Below are 21,649 nucleotides of genomic sequence, written 5' to 3' on the forward strand. Positions count from 1 at the left end.
TCACTTTGAATTGTGGTCATTGGGTGGACCTCACCTCCCTGCCCAGGCCTAGATGTCCACATGTCAGAGGAACAGCTCTGATGATCTCAGTCTACGCACACAGCCCCCAACTCCATGCCTGACATGGGAGTTCTCCATAAACACACGGGGGGGGGGGGGGGGGGGCAGGGGTGAATGATGACTAGATGTTGCAACGTCCTGCACTGGCTCTTGATAATTCAGACAAATGCATAGCTGTCATGTAGCTTGCAGGAGAGGGTGAGCTGAGGTAATTGGCAGCTCTGGGATTTTGCTTGTAGGAGAAGCCATTTTGACTTTGAACACTAAAAATGTATTAAGTCCAAGTTAGGATTGCCAGATAAAATAGAGGACATCCAGTAAAAATTGAATCAAATGAATAACAAATAATTTCCGGTATAATAGTATGTCCTAAGTAATATCTGGTATATACTTACATTAAAATTTTTCATTGTTTATCTGAAATTTTTAAGTGGAAGGCCTGTGTTTTTTGCTAAATCTGCCACCTTATTCCAAATGAACAACGGAATGATCCCCCCCCCCTTCCGCCCCCCCCTTTGGTAACAAATGGATGTATTTTTCTCTAAGGTACTCTCTGCTTCATTAGAATGTAGGTGCTTGAATAAAAAAGTTTTTTTTTTGCCAAATTAGAAATGAAACAAGGAGAGTAAATCTTTCTGCCTCCAGTCAAACAGAGGAGCAAGCAGAGACCTCACCCACAATCAGGGGAGCTGCCCTTTTCCTGCTCATCCAAGGCCCGAGCTGGCACCCCGTCTCTCCTGCTACTGTAGGAGAGTTTTTAGGGCTCAGATCCCGAGCATGGGATGGGAATGGGCAGCAGGGGTGGAGGGCGTAGGCAAGGGCCCAGTTTCTTCTCATCTCAGGCTCCTTCCGCACGGGAGCTCAAAGCCTGCGGAGGGCCCACGTGTGTGTGTGTGGGCAGTACGAGCCCGGCCTCGGCCTCCACGGCTGTGCCTGCCGTGCCCAGCCAGAATGGGTGGCCCATCCACTTCACTCACCAAACGTGTTCAGCACTTACCTGCCAGGGACACTCGCCTTCTTTGCAGTCCCTCCCTCCCACTATCCTGACAAGGGAGTTCGCCACCTCTGTAGAGTTCGGCTCTCTCTTATTCAAGCCCAGCAGGTCCACAGGGTTCTTGGTGGGATCCCAGTCTCCACTGACAGGGTTCGTGGTGGGATCCCAGTCTCCACTGACAGGGTTCGTGGTGGGATCCCAGTCTCCACCGAAAGGGTTCGTGGTGGGATCCAGGTCTCCACCGAAAGGGTCTGTGGTGGGATCGAGGTCTCCACCGTCTTCAGGGGGATCCTCGGTGCTGTGGGCGGCCTGGGACGCCGACCTCCTCCTCCTACTCGGTGCCAGAGTGAGTTTCCCACAGGGATAAGGCTCTGGAAGAAAAACCAATGGCCTGGGCCTTCAGCAAAGGGGAACGCTCCCTGCACCGAGCGCGCGCGCGCGCACACACACACACACAGTTCGTTAGCAGCAGGAGGCATCGGGAGGCCAGAGAGAGGGAGGGTCCGACCCCCAAGGTATGGGTCGGGTCAGAGGGCCTGGAGAACTGCAGTTGGGGAAGAGTGAAGCATGTGTTTGATAACTGGGAAGGATGTGAGGAACTTTTGGGGTGCAGAGTGCTGTGCGTCTTGATCTCGGTTGCATCACAAGGTGGACGTGACTGTCAGGATGCAGGGAAGAGGCTGACAGTAGACAGAGGACACAGGAGGGGCAGACAGGAGATGAAGCAAGAGGAGGAGTTAATGGTAGAACCCAGGTAGGCACACAGGGGTGCTCACTGTCAAACCCTGTCAACCCTGCTGTGTGTTTGAACATTTTCTAATGAAATATTGTTGTTGTTTTTAATTGTTCTGGGAAAAAGGGACAACATATGCAAACAACCTGAGGCATAAGAAAGAGCACTACACAACACGGCTTTGCATGGTAATGTCTAACAGGGATGACTATCCTTAAAGTCACCAAGCGCAGGGGAGATGTCAACAAATACCAGAAAGCTTCCTTTCTCTATTGTTACCAACTGAGGAACTGAGGCAGAGGGAGGGGCCAACGCCGGACAGAGAAAGGGAGAGATATAGAGGTCTAGCGGAAAGCAGACGGCTGCTCTCTGCTGCCTCGGGTTTGCCTGAGATCAGATAAGCAGAACTTAGTTCTTTTCAGTGTTTGCGAGGGCTCCAGCAGGACCCGAAGGACTTGTACTGCGTTAGCTGCAGATAAAGCATTCAGTGTTGATATTTGTAATCACTGTCCTTTGGAATACTGAATTAGGAAGTAGTTTACCTGATTTTCCCTCCCACCCCCAATATCACACTTCATTAAATTGACTTGCAATTATTCCTGGAATTAAGACAAAATTTGCGTGCATATAGCAATCTATACTCTATTATTGAACCAGCATAAGTTTAAAAATCTCATTACCAATGGAGATGTAAATGATACTGTCTTTTACTTGTTGGGAGAGTTGGTGTTACCTAATTGCAGCCATTCTGGAATGTTCCTGTCTTGTGGGGCGGGCCTGGGGCTTTGCATTTGTACACCCTCACCCCCTCTACCCGCCTCGCCCCAGCTGATGCTGCAGCTGTCAGTCAGTCAGGGGACCAGGCTTTCAAAGACAAGTTGGTGGACGGTGAGACTGAAAGTACCTCTGGCTCCAGGTTGGCCCTGCAGCACAGAAGGACCCTGCTGTGTGTGAGACCCCCAGGGTCTGGCCCATACTCAGCCCCTTAACAGGCCATGCCCTCCTGAGCTTCTAGGCCAGACTCATCGCATCCAGCTTTTATCAAAGAAAAGAAAAAAAATAAATGTGATTAACATAGAGGCCCACACAACCTTAATTGGTCCTTTTTTGTTATTGCTAATCCTCATCCGAGGATATTTTTCCATCGATTTTTAGGGAGAGTGGAAGAGAGAGGGAAAGACAGAAATATCGGAGAGAAACACATGGATTGGTTGCCTCCTGTATGAGCCCCAACCAGGGCTCAGGCTGGGGAGAAGCCTGAAACTGAGGTATGTGCCCTTGACCGGAATCAAACCTGGGACTTCCTGGTCTACATGCTGGGGTTCTATCCACTGAGCCAAACCAGCTGGGGCCTAAATTAGTTCTCGAGGGGCCTCGGCTCCTACAGTCACGCCTGGGCTGCTCTCACCCGCCTGCACTCTCATCTTGGTTCATTGTAACTCCCAGTCTCCCAAGCCGCCTGCCCTGCCCAGGGGTAAAAACTACGCCTCCACACACTCATTACATAGGTAGGGTTTGCTATGAATCAGACACTGTGCAAAGTGCCCTCCATGCATGACTCCCTTAATGTGCACGCTCACTAAGCAGTTAGGAAATGTCGCCGGCCCCACTTTTCAGGCAGCTCACAGAAACAGGGGTTTGTCTCCACATCTACGGCCCATCCCGGCTGCTCCAGCTGTCCTGCACGGGCCTCTCTGACTCGGGGAGCCCCGGTGGGGTGGCCCCATGCCCCTCCTACCTGTGGAGATGCAGGACTTGCCGTTGTCGTCCAGGATGTACCCGCTGGCACAGGAACACACCACGGAGTTCTGCTCCTCCCTGCAGAACTGGTCGCAGTCCCCGTTGTCCAGGCTGCAGAATTTTCGCGTGGCTGTAGGAGACGCGTGTTGGTTCTCAGGACAGGCTGGGGAAACTGAGGCTGCAGCTGGCCAGGAGGAAGGACAGCAGCCCCAGGGAGACGTACACCTCCCCCCCACCCCCCCATGAGCCCTATAGCAGCCACCTGGCTAGAACAAAAGGCCAGAGCCACATGGCCGACACACGTCGGCTGGTGCAAACAGGATAGGCTGCCCGGAGGAGCGGGTTGGGTGAGAGGCCCATACCTGTGTGTGTGCCCAGACTTCCAGGAAGTCCTTAAATGATCTGAACGTGGCCGGTGGGGGCCCTGGAGGCTGGGAGGGTCTTTAAGTTCAATGTTAAAAAGGCACATGGGTCCTGACCAGCTTGGAAGGGCTGCCTGCAGGAGGGTGGGTTCCGGGACAGGTGCTCAAGAGGAGCCTGGCGGAGTGGGAGGCCCACCCACTCTGAGGCTAGAGGAGTCCCTGTGTAATGAGGGCCTCAAAGACTGGGGTCTGGGCCCCAGTGCGGTGGGAAGAAGAAACGAAACAGGCAGTGCACATCCTGGAGTCAAGCTGGCCCTTCTGTCACTTGTGTAATTGGAGCAAGTTATTGAAACCCGTGGGCCTCGGCTTCCTCACTTGTAAAGTGGTGGAGGCCATGCCACCTCACAAGGTAACCTCACAGGTCACCTGACGCTCTTGGCACAGTGCCCGTGTGGAGCCATGCCTCCCTGCACCTCAGATCAGCAGCTCTGCCTGAGCCAGAATCACCACCTGCCTCCTGTGTGCCCCGAACATCAACCTCCAAACTCACATCAGCGATGCCACCTGGCCATTTACACTCCACATTTGGGTTTTGATGAAAAAGGTAACTTTAGTGCCAAAACCAACATTCACGAAACTTTAGAAAACATTCACAATGGCCCTGGGGTCAGAGCCAAAAGGCGTGCAAGAGCGGCAGGTCTGGATTGGGGTGAAATGAAGCCTAATAGGTATTCCCCTCAGAGAAAATTCCAAAGTAAACTAATTCAAGAGCACATCCTAAAGATTATAAATTAATTCAAAAGGAATGCAAACCTTTCTCTTTAGGGAAAAGCGGTTTAATATTAAAACTAATTTTTATTTGAAAATTAACCACCACATTAGGAAAACTCTTGGTGACTTTTCCATGTAGGATTAATTAAATGTTTCAAATGTTTATAATTGGACCATCCCGAACAGTGGCATTTGCACTAGTAAATGTGAGGTGTGGTGATTTGGAGTCATTGCCCGGGACCACAAGGAATATAAGTAATAACAATGAGGGATGCATTCTATTCCAAGGAGAAAGTCAATTCTCGTGTCTATGTTAGTGGGCCGCGTGCTTCATGAATGTTCCACAGCCTCTCTCAGAGGAACAGAGAGGTGACTGTGTGTTTCACTGTCCTCCGATCCTCTGAGTGGGTTGTAGGGTCTTTAATTTTTGTTGTGTTTTCTGTTACTACACTGGCCCTTCATAATGGAGCACAGACTCGACATCAGAAGTGACATGAGATTGTTCCCTTGGACATTTTAACTTTTTTCCCCTCTCCCCCACATTTGATTCTTCAGGTAACTCGGACTTGAAAGCCTGCCGAGAAGAATAACTCACGTAATTCACAGTTTCTGCCTTCGTATCCTTCCATACAAGTGCACGTGTATTCCCCGAGGCCGTCCTTGCAACTGCCCTGATTCAGGCAGGGACTGCTCTCACACTGGTCACCATCTGCAAAGAAAGGGTTTGGAGACTGGAGTGTGCAGGCAATTTCCGTCACCATGGACATGACTTTGCTGTGTTGATCTTGGCACACGTTTTTTTCAGATAACTCTAATGAACATGCACTTCTTCCTGTTTCTCGGTAAGCAATTTCTCCTAGCTGAACTTCACGTTATCCTCACCTTTTGTGGCTCTTGTACGTAATGCTCTTGTTTTTTTTAAAAATATATTTTATTGATTTTTTACAGAGAGGAAAGGAGAGGGATAGAGAGTTAGAAACATCGATGAGAGAGAATCATCGATCAGCTGCCTCTTGCACACCCCCTATTGGGGATGTGCCCACAACCCAGGTACATGCCCTTGACCGGAATCGAACCCGGGACCTTTCAGTCTGCAGGCTGATGCTCTATCCACTGAGCCAAATCAGTTTCGGCACATGATGCTCTTATCTTACAGGTTCATTGGCTGAGCTTTCCAGTTTTTGCTGAAATGTTTGACAGCATTTTTGCATTAGAGTGAGGAGCTCTGGGATGGCAACTAGGTGGGACCATCTGGAAGGGTGGAGGGCATGTGGTTGTCTGACACTGGACAAGAGAGATGTCAGGGTTCCTCTTTCTGGAGGTAAAATGAGAAATCAGAGACAACTGCCCAGCACCAACATGGGCCTTCACATTTCTCTGTCCATTTGCACAATCTTAATGTAGAGATAAGTCCAATAGTCATTTTGAGAAATTTGAATGGTGTTTCCAGAATGAAAACGTTGGTAAGGATTAATGCCACTTCAAGTGGTATAAGAGTTGACTCAACATGGTTACCTTATTATAGGACCCAGTCTTTCAGGCTTTATTATTTTTTTTCCTAATAGACTTGGATTTTTAAAATTATCACTAAATTTGGTATTCTCAAGTGAGAATATACTGATTGAAATCTATATTTAAGTGGCAAAATTAGGATTAACATAAAGTTACAATAAAAAACTATTTTACAATAACTGTTTGAAAGGGCTCAGAGGGGACAAGTTAAATACGTAGGATTTAAACAGGAACAGAAAGGCAATTCAGGAAGCATTTTCAAAGTTCAAACACAGTTTCTCCCAGTTTAAATATCCTACTGAACCCCTCTCACTTAAGATTAAAACAGAAAATATCTCACCTTTGTATTTATTCCAGAATTCATTCTAAAAGAGAAAAAATATTTTAAAGTACATTAGGGAGAGCACAGACATTTTACACCTATAACAAATTCTAAGCTAGTAATTCAACTTGAATAGGATACTGTTCCAAACAGAGGTCATTTCCCGAAACAAATTGCTCTAGAACTATTCAATCTAAATGGGAAAGTTTCTTAGATCTTCTGTATCTAAAAAGATGCAGATGATGGTTTCAATCACTGTAGAAAGTGGCTATAGGGTTAAGCCTTGGACTGACCTGTTGGCAAAACCACAATCAAGTCCCAGCTTAGATGGCACAGCCCTCTTAGCATAATTAAGCTTGACCTTATGATGCCCCCTAGATCCTTCCTCGGTAGCTAATGGGCTGTGGGAGGTGCAGCAAGTGCTGCCAAAACAAGTGAAACTCACAAGAACATTGTAACTATGGTGACCACTTCCTTGTTTTTCTTCAACTATAAAATAAAGGCTCAGCTTGCCCTGTGGATCTCTCTGTGGCCTTAGCCAAGCCAGGAGATTCACCGAGCCCCAGTTTATTCTCTTTGTCTTTTCTTTAATCCTTCTCTGACTCTCCCCCCCCCCCCCCCCGCCCCCGCCCTCCCCCAAGCTCACCGAACCCTTGATTGGGCTGGCCCAGCACAAATTGCCATCTCTGTTGAATATTGAAAGTGTATTTTCAAGTTAATCGCCAAAAAATGGATTGTACCAAAAGTGCTTTGCTCTGTTTGCTACTCCAATGAATGGTTTTTAGTTGAAATATTTGGGTTGAAGGTCCAATAAAGAAATGAATTATTGGTTAATAATCATGATAATTTAGAAAATGATAATTGGTAATTAATTCAAATCAGGGCATCAAGAGCCTACATTAACTAAAAAATGTCCATAGATTAAATTTATCTTCCCTGTCTATAGTAGGTTAAGTAGTGTCTCCCAATGATCTAAATTCAGGTATAAACTCATAATGTGACCTTAATTGGAAATAAGTCTGTGCAGATGTAATTGAGGTATCAATTGAGGTGAGATCATATTGGATTAGGGTGGACCCTAAATCCATGAGAGGTCCTTATGAGAGACAGAAGAGGACACAAACACACAGAGAGAAGGCCGTGAGAAGATGGAAGCAGAGATTGGAGTGATGCATCTACAAGCCAAAGAATGCCATTGTTGGCAGCCCCCATGAGCTAGGAGAGAGGCCTGGAACGGATTCTCCCTCAGATCTCCCGGAAGGAACACAACCTGGTGACGCCTTAATGTCAAACTATGGTTTCCAGAACTGAGAGAAAAAGCATTTGAAGACACCCAGTTTGTGGTTTTATTTTGCTTATTTTTAAAAATTTAATTAATTAATTAATTAATTAATTTATTTATTTATTTATTTATTATTTATTTAGTGTCTTAAGGTGGGAGCTTAGAATGTCAACTCTAGACCTTTCTTCTTTTCCAATAAAAACCTTTAATGCTGCAAGTTCCCCTAGAAGCACTATTATATTCGTTTTTGTTCAGCTGAAAATATTTTCTAATTTCCTTTGAAATTTTCTCTTTGACCCACAAATTATTTAGAAGTGTGCTGTTTAATTTCCAAATACTTAGAAATTTTCGTGTTATTGATTTTTGGTTAATTTCATCATGGTCAGAGAACATTTTGTATGTTTTCAATCTTTAACATTTGTTAAGATGTGTCTTAGGACACATGATATGGCCTATCTTGTAGAAAGTTCTGTGGATGTTTGGCAAGAAAGTGTGTTCTGTTGTTGTTGGGAATCCTACAACTATCAATTCGATTCAGGTCGAGTGATGTCTGGAGAACTGCAGGGGATACAAATGATAAACTCACAATTCTGTGGTATTTTGAATTTTAGTTTTCTTCAAGGACTACTGCTGTTTGCTTCTCAGGGCCCTCAAACAGCTGCTCCATGCAGTCTACCCAGGTTTTGTCGTTACATTCAATGGGAGACAGGATAGAGTGTGCTTTCTCCATGTTACTTGGAACCAGACTTGTTGCTAACCTTTGATCCAGTAATCCTCTCTGGAGCAGCTGCTCTTCTTAGAAGATAATCCAGAAGAAATATGCATGTGCATGTTTTCATAATAGTAATATAAAAAGAATTTATATGCCCAAAACGTGAAAGAAGTAAATGTGTTGATACAATAAAATATAATGTAGCCCTTTAAGATTGTAAGTATGGTAGCTATATACAGAAGTAAAGAAGAGTGTTTGGGAAATGATGCTGAGAAAAAAGTAGTACCTAAACTTGGATTGGGATTACAAATATGTTCATTAATATTCTGTCTATTTCATACACAAAACTATGTGTATGTGAATTAAAAGAGCATTTAAAAATGAAAATAGTTCTTGAAATTATGAATAACTTTTAAAAACAGACAAATCATTTATTTGGTAAGGCGTAAAAACGAATTCTCAATTCCTCTTTTCTCTTCTGGTGGCTGAAATGAATACTGGTCGGCAAGTGGATAGAAACTTACACGAATCCCTTGCAGACCTTGATCTTTTACAGAAATACAAAGATGTCTGAGTTACACGATTGACAATGACTATTTTCTAGACAGAAGTGCCAAGTGTGTTTTCCAATGTATTAGTGGTTGCTACAATCCCCTTCCTATCTTCAGGTTTTAAGGTAGGAAACACAAGTGTTTCTTTAATGTTACTGGAGACTGTGAGAAACATGGTGATGCAATACAGTTGCTACCCAAGCTCCAGCCAGCTGTGGTCATTCCATGGCAGTACAGAGCTTTTCATCATCTATGAACACAGCCTCCTCCTCAAAAGTGCCTTTGATCTGTTCTTCTTTAGCCTCCTTCCTCCCTCTCCCTTCCTTTGAATTTTTTAAGAGTATACTTGAGGCAAAACTGATGATAGTTGCCAGGAAGCACAGTCTCAAATGCTTCTGTTTTGGTCTTTAAAACACTGCTTGCTGCTGCATGAAACTGTTTAAATCATTGTAGGTACTGCATACTTCCTTCTTCGTGACAAATAGCTCCAAGTGCTCAGTGAGACCCAGAGTAGTCCATTTGGCTAAACATCTCATTATCTGTGAGTGATCACCGCTGAATATGGGGTTGCTGCCACTCACTTTCAGGAACTCTCTGACAAGATTATCAAAGAGCCTGGCTGTGGTCTGAGGTAAAGGACATGCAATAGCTTTTGCCACACAGGTATTATTAAGAATCTTTTTAGTTTCTTCGGTTCTGAAGAAGGGTTGTTTCTGGCAGGTTGGTTCTTCCCAGAGCGTTCTCATGTTCTTCTACCATGCTGACTCATTGTGAGGATGGGGTGAAGTCAGTCTGACGGGTTTGGCCTTCTGGGCCATTGGGATGGTGGATGTGATCTTGTCTATAATGTGCTTCACCGACCCTGATATAATCTCCATGGTTTCATGAGATCATAATAATCTGTAGAGGCCATGTAAGATTCACAGGTGGTGAATTAAAGTCAAATCATCTGGAACTGGCATTCAATTTCACAAACCGGGACAATGCCACTGATCACCAGCATCTTATGGCAGAGTTCTGGAGCAATTTTTAAATGTAAGTTCGTGTCCATATTATTTTGCTAGGTGATGAAAAACTTGGCCACGTCTCCATTTGAGATGGCATTCATCCTAGGAATTTCAATGTCTAGGAATTCCAACTTATCAAAATCTTCTTATACGTGTGATGCTATTACTATGGATGATAAATTTCTTCTTTACAAAGTCATTCAGGTTCAAGCCCAAGTATCTCCAATGATGTGTTTCTTTGTCTTTGAGGCCAAAGTGAGGATTAGGTGACATGTATGAGCAAGGAGGCAATAGTGTGATTTTGTAGAGAATGACACTGCAAACACTTCTTCGTTTTTCCAGGATTCTCCCGAACTCCAATTATGTCTCCCCAAGGCAGTCTATTATCGATATAAATAAATTCTTCTGATTTAAAATTCCTTGAATTGGCCATGACTTGCAACTTCACCTGTACTCGAAGGGCACAGAAGATGAACCTCCCCCAGCACTTCTGGCATAGATCTACCTGCCCCTTAAGGTGGTGTTGGACAGGTGGTCTGCAGGTGCAGCAGGCGAGCGGGTCTACATGGAGCCTGTGTCGTGCAGGTCTCCTCAGCACTCAGCATGTGGTGGGAGCTCAATGCGGTCCTGTAGTGTGGATGGGGGTCCTGTAGTGTGAACGGGGGGGGGGGTGGAGGGGGTCCTGCAGTGTGAATTGGGGTCCTGCAGTATGGATGGCGGGTCCACTGTCAGTGGTGTGGTGGTGGCAGCAGCAGCCAGAACTACCTGTCTCTCTCGAAGCTGCTGCTTGGCCTCCTTCTCTGCTACTTTCTCTTCAGCTTTCAAGTGTCTTCGGTTCATTCTTGCCCAGATTCACTGACCGCCATCCACTGCCACCTCACGTCCTCATGGTGGCCATGTTTCCCCAGGGCCCTACCCAAGGTGGGTGAGGCTCATTAGCAACTTTCAGGGAAGCCTTTACTGTCATGTGTCTGTGTGCCATAGCTCTGAAGGCTGCAACTCAGGTGTAGACGTCAAATATGGCTGTGGCCATGGATTTGGGCAAAAACCCAATGGCTCCCGTGTATGTGTGTGTGTGTGTGTGTGTGTGTGTGTGTGTGTGTGTGTGTATGTGCGTGGCCAGGCCCAGGGAGGTGTTGGCCAAGGGCATGAATAATCCTATCTAATAAAGAGGGAATATGCTAATTGATCATCACTCCATCACAAAGATGGCTGCACCCACAGCTGAGGCCAAGTTCCCATAAGGAGCCTTAACGAGCAATCTTTAGGGACCTGAGGCTGCACTCTCCTCTGCCCCTGTGGGGCTTGACAGGGGACCTCGAGGTATGCTTCCCATTCTGGTGCTAGGCTAGGGGACCTCAGGCTGCTCCCCCCACCCCAGCACCAGGCAGGGGGACCTCAACCTCAGGCCGTGCCCCCCACCAGGTGGGGCTTCATAGGTGACTTCAGGTTGTGCTCCCTACCCAGCGGGGCTTGACGGGGGATCTCAGGCTATGTCCCCACCTGGCAGGGCTTGACAGAGGACCTCAAGGCACACCCCTGCCTTGGTCTGGGCTGGGAGACCTCAGGCCATGCCCCCTGTCCTGGCACCAGGCCAGGGGACCTAAGGCTACACCCCTTGCCCAACAGGGCTTGACAAGGGTGGGACTGGCCGGGTCTGGATCTAGCCCAATTGGGGGAGGGGGGGCGCGGAGGCTGGATCTGAATCTCACACGATTTTGAAGTGCATGTGGGTGAGCCCCAGACTATGACAGGAGGCAGGTTTTCATATACAGTTTACTAATTTTCTTTCATCTCTGACACTTCTATTATTGAGAAAGGGCAAATAGCAATATTAAATTATTTCCTCTAATTAATCCCCTTTTAATGTGCACAAATTTCGTGCACCGGGTCACTAGTTTTTAAATAAACTTGTTAAGTTTTAGAATAGATTTAACAATACCTTCAGAAGTTCTCATAACTCTTATAACCAATTTTGGGCTGTACCTTCTCTCAGTTTCCTACTCATAGAACAAGGAGATATGTGGTGGGCGAGGAAACAGGAATGAAAGCCTTGTAAGTGGTGGAAGGAGATAGGCTCCCTACCTCCCACCCCAGAAAGCCTCTCCCGAGCTGTTCTCTGCGGCAGAGGCCACAGCACAGAAAGGCATGGAGTGAAGGCCCAGTGTGGGCGGCTCTGACAGCCTTCCTAGACAGGTAACCAGGGCCAGACAGCATCTCCGTTCAGGCCCAGCACCGTCCACAACTGGTCTCCCTGTCTCACCAGCCTTACCGTCTTCTCCGTGTCCTCAAAGACTTCTCGGGCCTCTTCGTAGGAGCAAGTCTCTTCCCAACACTCTCTTTCAAGGTTTCCTTTCTTCATCTCTTCAAATAATGAATTTGCCCTTCTGACCCTGTCTAGGATGCCGTTGGCTCGTTCCCGGTTGATGAACACTGGAAGAGAGGGAAGCACACAAAGTGCTTTACCAAATTACCTGCTCTCCCCACAGCCTTTAGCATCAGGTCACCTCCTGTAAAAGGCCGAGAACTCCTTCCTCAGGCACCAGGCAGCTGGGGAAGAAACGCCCATCTCCCTCATGCCTCCTCCTTGAGTTACATCCAGTACTTATTCTAGACCCCACACACCCTTTTCTGGAGAAGTAGACCCATCCCATCCAATCCACCTTCCACCCTCCCTGCACATTCACACCCAGCCTTAGGGTGGTCAACGCAAACCCCCTTTCCTGAACTCTCCCTTCTCAGAGTGGTTCCAGGCCACATCACCTCCCTCCCCACTGACCGGCTCCTCCACTCTGTGCTTTGGCTCAGGCTGTGTCCCTCCCCTCTCCTATTCACCCTGGACCTCACTCACCCTTCAAGGGCTCAGGTCAGAGGTAAGTGGGGAGTTGTGATCTGTTTTGATTACGATCTACAATTAAAGGTATGATTTATATCAAGTCCCAGGAAACCCAACATGAATTAAAACAGAAGTTTTGCCCTAGCTGGTTTGGCTCAGTGGATAGAGCATCAGACTGTGGACCAAAGGGTCCTGAGTTCGATTCCGGACGGGAGCATGTGCTTGGTTGCAGGCTCCTCCCCAGCCTAGGCCCTGGTCGGGGTGCGTGAGAAAGGCGATCATTCGATGTGTTTCTCTCACATTGATATTTTTTCTCTCTTCCACTCTCTCTAAAAACTGATGAAAAATTATCCTCAGGTGATTATTAAAACACACACACACACACACACACACACACACACACACACACAAACAAAACAAAACAAAACGAAACAAAACGAAACGAAACAACCCCAGAAGTTTCAACCCGGTTGGTGTGGCTCAGTTGGTTTGAGCTTCATCTGGGACACCAGAAGGTGGCAGTTTAGATTCCCACTCAGGTTGTGGGTTCCATCCCTGGTCAAGGCATGTATGGAAGGCAATTGATGTTTTGTTCTCACATCAATCTCTCTCTCTCTCTCTCTTCCTTCCTTTCTGTCTCAAATGCACAAAAATATATCCTCAGGTGAGAATTACAAAGAAAAATAATGACAGCAGTAACAAAAACAAAACAGAAGTTTCAAGAAATAGTATTTACTATAACTTTCTATGAAATAATACTTATTACAAAATTTTCTACTTGATTCTTTTAATTTTCATTAAAAGGAAAACCCCACTAAATTGATTTCATGACTCACAAATGAGGCATGACCTGCCAGTTAAAGTGTCTTGGGTCAGAGAACCTCTGAGTCCCTTCTGTGGTCTCTGTCTGCAGCCAACTTGTCCCCATGCTCTGCCTCCCTGAGTTTTCTCTCTCTCTTACTCACCACTCCCTTTGTTCTTTTCATTGAGATACAGGAGGCCCTCAGATTCTTTTCCTCGCCCTCTGCACTCCTCCCCGCTCCCCCACCCCGCTGAAGAATTTAGAGTTTCACCGTAATACTCCCCACATTGGTATTTCTAGTCCCAACTTTCACCCTAGCTCTATGCTTTCAACTCTCTCAACCTGGTGGGTATCTCGGAACTCCAAACTCCCCATGTGCAAGACTAAGACACACACCCAGGACTGCAGAATCTAGAAGGCTTGAGTTTCCAATACTGTACATCTTGCTCATCTACTACTTAATATTGGCAAATGCAAATGACAAGACCTATACTTACTTCTTAGCGTTGTTTTAAAGAGTGTATACAATTCCTAGTGTCCAGTGTGGCACACATTAGGTGCTCAGCAAAGGTTAGCTTCATTCCTACCTCAAATTACGTTCCCTTCCACATTTCTCATTTCTTTTCATGACATCAGTGTTACCCCAGTAGCATCCGCCTTAAACTTGCTATTGTTTCTGGGCCCCTCCCCCTCTAGTTCAACTATCCGCTTCAATACCAAGTGCTTACTTTGAAATAAAACCCACACACCAGTTTCTCCCCTCTCATTCCCCTCCATGGGTTTCTTCTCTGTTCTGCTTTTCTCTTTATTTTCTGACTTTTTACCGCTTTCTCATCTACACACCTGGGTCCCTTCTGTTGCTCCTCAGTGCTCCCGTCCTTGCACTTGACCCAGAATGCAGCCAAGCCTCAGGGGTGATGCCACCTCTGATCTCTCTTCTGACTTTGCTCTGCTTCTCTTCTTTCTGAGCCCTTTCTGTTCGAACAGGCCCCGGGCCCCTGGAAGGTACAGTCACCCCCATCTGTCCAGCCTTGGGCAGCCCCTTCCTCTGGCTGAGCCAGCCTGAGGATGCCAACACTAGCTTCTCTCTCATCCTCTTCGCTGCCATGGAAGGTCTTCTCTGCCTGGGTCCGACCCCTTCCCTCCTCTCCCCCAGCTCATGTTGGCAGAGGAAAGTGGCTTATCTCTGTCTCTGCCTGCCACCTCTCCTTCCTCTCCCTCTCTTTCTTCACCTCCCCCTTCCATTGTCTGCCTGTCTTTCTCCCTCTGTCTCTGTCTGTCTCTGTCTGTCTATGTCTCTCTCCCTCTTCCTCTGTCCATGTGTTTCTATCTGCTTTATGACCTCTGACCTGCTGTCTGACTTTCCCCTCACAGGGAGGCACACCTGGCCCTAAGCTACCTTGGCTGAGACCACCAAGCCCAGCTGTCCCAGGTCAGCCTTTGACAGGGGACAGGCACCCACTATCTACACTGTGGAGGTTCAAGGGAATCACCCCAGCTCCCCACCCTCTCTCCTCCTCCAGGAGGCCACCACTGTAGCCTGGGGTTGAGGGGTGCTTACCAGTTCCCCCGGACGACAGAAGGCTGGCCAGGGAGGCACTGAGCAGGAGCAGGCACGGCAGGTCGGCCATGGTGTGGCCTGGGACAGCGTCGCGGTCGCACTGTGATAGGCCTCCAGGGCAAGGTTCACTCACCCCGGCTCTGAGGGTGGAGGATTGTCCTTCTGCTTATCACGGCCTTCTGATTGGAGCCTGGGCTGGCTGTGGATGAGGGACAGGGGCAGGCAAGGAACGGGGGCAGGTGACCATGCTCGGGGCATGTCACCTGGCCTGGGCAGCCCTGGGGAAGTCCCGCTGGAACCTCCTCAGTAACTGTATCCAGGGGGGCCTGCTTCGGGCATAGGAACTTTTTGTTCTGAGAAAAGTAAAAATGCGACTTTATAGTTTTCAGACATTTATGTGTGGCTCTCATTTCATCCCTACAATCATGATTGAAGCTAAGTATCATTTCCCTCATCTTTTCTCCAGAACAGAACACGGAGGCTTAGGGAGAAGTGATACGCGTGGGATTTGAACCCAGGACTTTCCCCCTCAGTGTCCTGGTTTTCTCTGGGTCTGACCTGGTCCTGCTCACAGGCCTCCTCTCCAGGTGCTGCCCCCACAGACTTGTACGTTCCTACCCAAATTCAGGGGCTCGGGGAGGCAGAGCTTGTCTTGTGGTCCTTCCACACCACATGATTCCTTTTGCACAGGCCCCGCCACAGACTTCTGGGAGGATACCCCCTGCCTGGCGTGCCCCGAATGATCTGTTGACCGACCACAGGACAAGTAGGCTTAAGGTCAAGAGGGCTGTGCCAGGAGGGGCTCCTTGGCGTGCCTCTCAGCTCTCTGGCTCAGCCATGGAGGCACACGACTTCTCTTGACAACTTGGCCTCACACACTCTGCTGGGGGCCAGGCTGGGGGGCAGGGAGACTGAGCCCTGAGTCAGAAGCCTCACAGTGTAGCTCATTTCTCACTTCTGTGCAGCTCACTACAGGCCACTGGGGGAGGGGCTGGATGATGAATCAGCCACTGATCCTGGCACTCATGGTGCCTGAGTGCCAGGATCAGTGGCTGATTCATCATCCAGCCCCTCCCTGAGGCTCCCACTCCCCTCTCCCCTCATTTGGGGCCAAGGAAGTATGAAAGGCACTGTCTCCAGGGAATACGGGAGTCTCGGAATCTCGTTTCTTAGCTTTCATCAGGGCTATGTCTCTGTAACAAATGCCTGATGTCAGGGAAGTGCAAATCACCTCAGGTCAGCAGAAGCAGCCGCCATCTTGGCAGCCAGGCTGGGGAGGGAAGGCCAGGGGTGAACCTGAGGGAGGGTGAGGGGTGAGGATGAAGGATTAAAGAAGATAGACAAGAGAATAAAGCTGGGGCTAGGTGGGACACTGCTCTCTGATGGAGAGATAGTGCCACAGCCTGCAAGCTGAGTCTTTATTTTAGAGCCAGATTCCACAAGGCAAAGTAAGGGGGCGGTCAAGATGTTTACAATGTTCTCACGGTTTCGAATCTACTCAATTACATGCACCTGCTTTGCTTTGGCAGCACTTGCTGCACCTCCTGCAACCTATATCACTTAGCCACCTTGGGACCACAGGTTTGGACCATAAGGTCAAGCTTACAACTATAGCCTTTAGCTATGATTGTGCTGGGAGGGCTTTGCCCTCCAAGCTGGGACTTGCACGTGGCTTTGCCACCAGAGGACCATGTCCTCTCATTAATCCAAGGCTTCAACCTGTACAAACACTGTAGCCGCTCTCCACATTAGGTAGTGGGTGCACACCAGGTACAGGCTTCATTTCCGGTGCAGAAACCTTTCTGGGACACCAAGTGTGGGGACATAGCTTGAGCTCCTAGGCTGACCAGAGTCTCTGCAGCCAGATTCCAGGCTCTGGAGGAGGAGGCTTGGGAAATGACTGGCAAGGCGAATGCTGGGCTGAGAAAGACCTAAGCAGAGACAGAAAAGGACCACACTCTATTCCACAGTGGTCCCATTCACAACACATTCCCACATGGTGACCCATTACCCATGGCCCGTGGTCATGTGGATATATGTAAGTCCTATCATCCGTCTTGTTTGAAGTCTCCAGCACCTCGTTAAGGGTGTCTGGCACCAAGAAGATGCTCAATAAACACCAACAGATGGGGTGAACCAGTTCAGTCCTGAAATGTGCCTGCTCTGTATGCTGAGGTGGTCACTGCTACATGCAGAGCCTGGTCTGCAGGGTCAACCTGCAGTTGGTGCCTTGGGACTGTCTCACCTGGACAATTTGTGCTGCGATGCTGTTTCTGGATAAATTCAGCATGGGGGGAAAGGGGAGGCTGGATCTGTATGAGTCCTCTTGTCCCCAGCACCTGATGGGCAGGAAATGATTAAGCGCCACTCAAAAAAAGATGGAGGTGATCCATATGGTTAGCTTATCTGCACATCAAGTGTTAGCCTTCAAGGGTTGTCCTGACGTCACTTGGCATCCATGCTTTCAGCACCTCTGTGAGAGGGAGGCATGGATGAATGGGGAAACTAAGGCAGATCCAGTGAACTGCTAGGAGCCTGTTTAACCTCAAGTGGGTCTGGGGGGCTCCTGGCCTGACCACTCCCCCGCCTTGGCTTCTCAGGAAGAAGATCCAGAGAGTTTTAATTTCCAGGAAGATACAAGACACTCACTGGTCTGAGGGCCTCTGAAGGTCTCTTGCATTTTGATTGCAGAATTTCCCCTAACTCTCTGTTGCTAGGACAGTTGAGCTTGGGGACATTGGGATGTTTGCAAATCAGCTTTATTGTCCAGGATGACATGATTAAGCTCTCCCAGGTGCCTCATTCCACGTGCACTGGTGTCACCCTCATGGCAAGCAGGAGGTGTGCCCCCATTTCAGAGATGTGGAAACAAGGCACTGGAGGGTCAGAAATGGCTTGGCCAAGAGTTACAGACAGAGCCAGACCGACTCCAGACCGGCCCTAAGTCTGGTCTCTTAAAGTGCACTGCGGGTCAGATGGTCTCTTTGGTCTGACAGTCTCCGTCTCAACTGAGCAGCCATGGATCATTCCTAAGGGAATGGGTATGTCCCAATAAAACTTTATTTACAAAAGCAGATGGCTTGGACTCAGCCTTAGCTGTGGCTTGTGAACTCCGGTTACTGAAAACTACTTGTTCAGCAAAGCAAGTCCTGGCTCACACATGTTAAGTACGGGGCAGGCCAGTCGCTATCCCCCAGTCATGACTTAAGGGAGCACTGCACCCACTGGGCTCATTCCACCCACCCTTGTCAAGTTCAAGGGGGGCCCACTTGAAATTGGGTGTTTGTCTTATTCTTCCCTACTCGTGACCTGTGTGGCCCTGGGTGTAGTGTGCCCATAAGCACCGGAGGCACTTGATAAAGATGTACCTCAGCAGGTCCCATCCCCCTCGGATCCCACTGGCCTGGGCAGGACGTGGGAATGTGCACTTTGTGGAGTGGCCCTGATGGTTCTCAGGCAGGTGTTCGCAGGGACGGTCTTTGAGGACCACCATCGACTAGGGCCTTGGTGGGAAGCGAACACCCAGTTGTATAGGATTTTGGCAACCACAGCCTCTCCAAAATCCACAGAGAGGCGGTTTAAAAAAACCAGCCTCCACATACAAGGTCCATTTCTGGGATGTTACCCACAGTTTGGTGATACACACCAGGGTCTCAGTGAAATGAACATAGACAACCCACGAATGGTAGGGGAGAGTCAGCGGGAGAACAGGTGGCAAAGAGTATGTGGAGCCTTTTAAGTAGCCTGTGCCATAGGAAAAGATACATGTGCAGGACAAATCTGGAAGGGTATCCACAGAGCGAATGGATGATGCTTCCAATTTATTGGACACAGAGAAGAAATACTTGAATACGGGAGAAAACAGTGAAAGCGGAAAGACAGAGAAAGTAGCACTTGTCACTGAGTGAACCACGCACCCCTCTGCCGGGTCCGCAGTGAGACAGAGCAGAGATTCGCTGATGAGTGCAGGTTACGGCGCCCTGTCCGTCACAGCAGAGCTTCCTTCTCCTGCTGCCCCGCGTCTCTCATCTTTCTAATCACTCAGTCTGTCTCTGGGAATCTCTCAGTCCCTCTTCCTGTCTCCTTAGAATCTCTCCCCTTACTTCCTCTCTCCCCACTTCTCAGTCTCTCTCTCTCTCTCTCTCTCTCTCTCTCTCTCTCTCTCTCTCTCTCTCTCTCTCTTATTCTCTCTCTTTCATTCTCTCTCTCTTTTCTTCTCTGTCCCTCTCTCTGAGTCTCTCTGTTTCTCTCCTCCCTCTCCTTCTCCCCACCCCAATAAGGGCAGAAGGATTTACAGGATTTGAAGCCAGGACAACCCAAGCCACAGCAGCGTTATTCCCAGCGCTGACCCTGAGAAACTAGGGAAGCGGGGCTCGGAGGAAGCCTTCTGAGTGTGTTTCTGTGCTCATGAGCCTGTGGAGCCACTCGGTGTACTGGGAGACCCTGGTGTACACCCCGAATTGGCCCTCGGCTGCACACTCCACACCCCAGCTGACAACGCCCGTCAGATACCACGTGCCCTGGAATTTGGTGGCGTGGGGCCCCCCGCTGTCCCCGTAGCAGGCATCCTTGCTCCCGTCGAGGTAGCCAGCACAGAACATGTTTTCTGTGATCTCCGGGGCGTTCGCCCTCCTCTTCGACTGCTCCAGGCAGTCCTGGGTCATCAGCCGGGGCACGTCAATGGTCATGAGCTCCAGGGCCGTGGCGCCCCTGTACAGGAGCTGGCCCCAGCCGCTCACGGTGGAGAAGCGGATGAAGGCCAGCGTCCTCTCGGAGAAGGCCTTCTCAGGCAGACAGAGGGGCACCACGTAGTCCGTGAAGGCCACCGGCCTGCTCAGGCGGACCAGGGCGATGTCGTGGTCCGTCTTGCGTTTGATGTACTTGTTAGGGATGATGATCTGAACGACTTGCCTTTCCTGCTCACTGCCTTCCTCCTCACTCAGGTCGTGGTCACCTGTGGGGACACCAGCACCCCTTATACCACATGTGTCAAACACAAGGCCCGAGGGCCAAATCCAGCCCGCCAGGCCTTGCAATGTGGCCCGCACCGCGCTGTCATCACTGCACTCCGCTGTCAGTTTATGACATTGTCAGTTTATGACTGTTCAGTAAACCATTCGGCCCGCGATTTAGGCTGGATTTTAGATTTTGGCCCCTTCTCTGATTGAGTTCAACACCCCTACCTTATACCCTTCCGGCAGCCCGAGGGAAGGAAGGACCCTTTGGCGCAGGAGGGGCCCTGTGTCCAACCCCGAGCTGGTCTGGGTGGCCTCCCTTGGGCTCCATGTAGAACGTGAATTAGGGGCGAATCTGGAATCTGGGGTGCTGGAGGCATGAGGAAGGGTGCTGGGCCAGGCAGCTGTGGGTAGGTGGTGAGGACTGCCTGATTCCCCTATTCCAGACAGGGCCTGCATCCCCCTCAGGGCTCTTGGCTCAAGCAAGAGGGTACAGCACCCCCACCCCCATGTCTTTATTTGGGGTGAAAAAAGGCTGAGGGGGATGGTGGCCACAGTGACTCCTGTGGGCCTCGGGGTATGTCCAGATGTTGCCCTCTTCTCTTCTTAGAGAAGTTCATCTGGTTGTGAAAGTTGGAGGATTGATGCCCTGAATCTTAGCCCCAAGTTGTTTTCACTCAAGAACCGGCCGCCCGTCAGAAGGAGATGAAAACAAAACCTACCCACTACCGCCGTCAGGTTCTCCAGGCTCTTGATGCTCTCGAAACAGTGGGCTGCAGAGACCACCCAGGTGGCGTCAATCAGGGTGCCCCCACACAGCAGCTTCTTGTCCAGCATCAGCGCAGTCTGTCGAGGGCACAACAGATGTTGGACGGTCACCTTATGGTCCTTGGGATGCTCTTCCTGGAGACCCATCTTCCCCTGCCCCCTCCGGATGGGCTGTGTTTATAGGAGGGTTTGTCTGTAGAGCAACGTTTCTGAAACCCTGGGAGGCCCCTCCAGAGCCCTTCCTGGGCAAAGCTGTTCTAGCTTCTGTCCAGCAGGCTGCTCCCCATCCAGCTGAGGGAAGGGAGAGCTCACAGACCCCGCCCTGGCAATGGGGATGCTGGTGCGGGACCCCTCTGGGTGCCTCCCCGTCCTGTCATCCAAGCTTGACCTGCATGCTGACTGGCAAAGACCAGGTCAACCGCTGTGCTCCCAGAGCAGGTGAGGATGTGACAGGGGTAAGCAGTTGTAGGCACACAGTAGGTGCTTCAATACATGTTTTCTGTCCTCTTTTTCTTCCGAAAAGCACAGAGGGTGCTGAGCGTGTCCTCGAATGGATCCTGGGTGGAGACATTTTCCCTACAGGATTCTCCCACGATGGGTGGGAAAGGAGTCCGAGTCTGGGCCTGCGGACAGTGAGGAATTGTAAGGCCAGAGGAGGCCCCGCTGAGGGTGAGGCGGATC

The 21,649-nt window shown here is 49.2% G+C and overlaps 1 protein-coding gene across 1 annotated transcript in view; it reads right to left on the minus strand.

Annotated features, from left to right (window-relative positions):
- Positions 1–21,649, minus strand: part of LOC311618548 (uncharacterized protein) — a 35,312-nt gene that overhangs the window by 4,321 nt on the left and 9,342 nt on the right. Inside the window, 10 exon segments of the mRNA XM_084876172.1 lie at positions 1,058–1,425; positions 3,526–3,657; positions 5,256–5,369; positions 6,513–6,537; positions 12,319–12,479; positions 15,246–15,387; positions 15,389–15,726; positions 17,020–17,165; positions 19,605–20,199; positions 20,923–21,046. Coding sequence (XP_084732298.1) covers positions 1,058–1,425; positions 3,526–3,657; positions 5,256–5,369; positions 6,513–6,537; positions 12,319–12,479; positions 15,246–15,387; positions 15,389–15,726; positions 17,020–17,165; positions 19,605–20,199; positions 20,923–21,046 — 2,145 coding nt within the window.

The sequence above is a fragment of the Pipistrellus hanaki genome (genome assembly GCF_964339955.1).
Source record: "Pipistrellus hanaki genome assembly, chromosome: 3".
Taxonomy (NCBI): domain Eukaryota; kingdom Metazoa; phylum Chordata; class Mammalia; order Chiroptera; family Vespertilionidae; genus Pipistrellus; species Pipistrellus hanaki.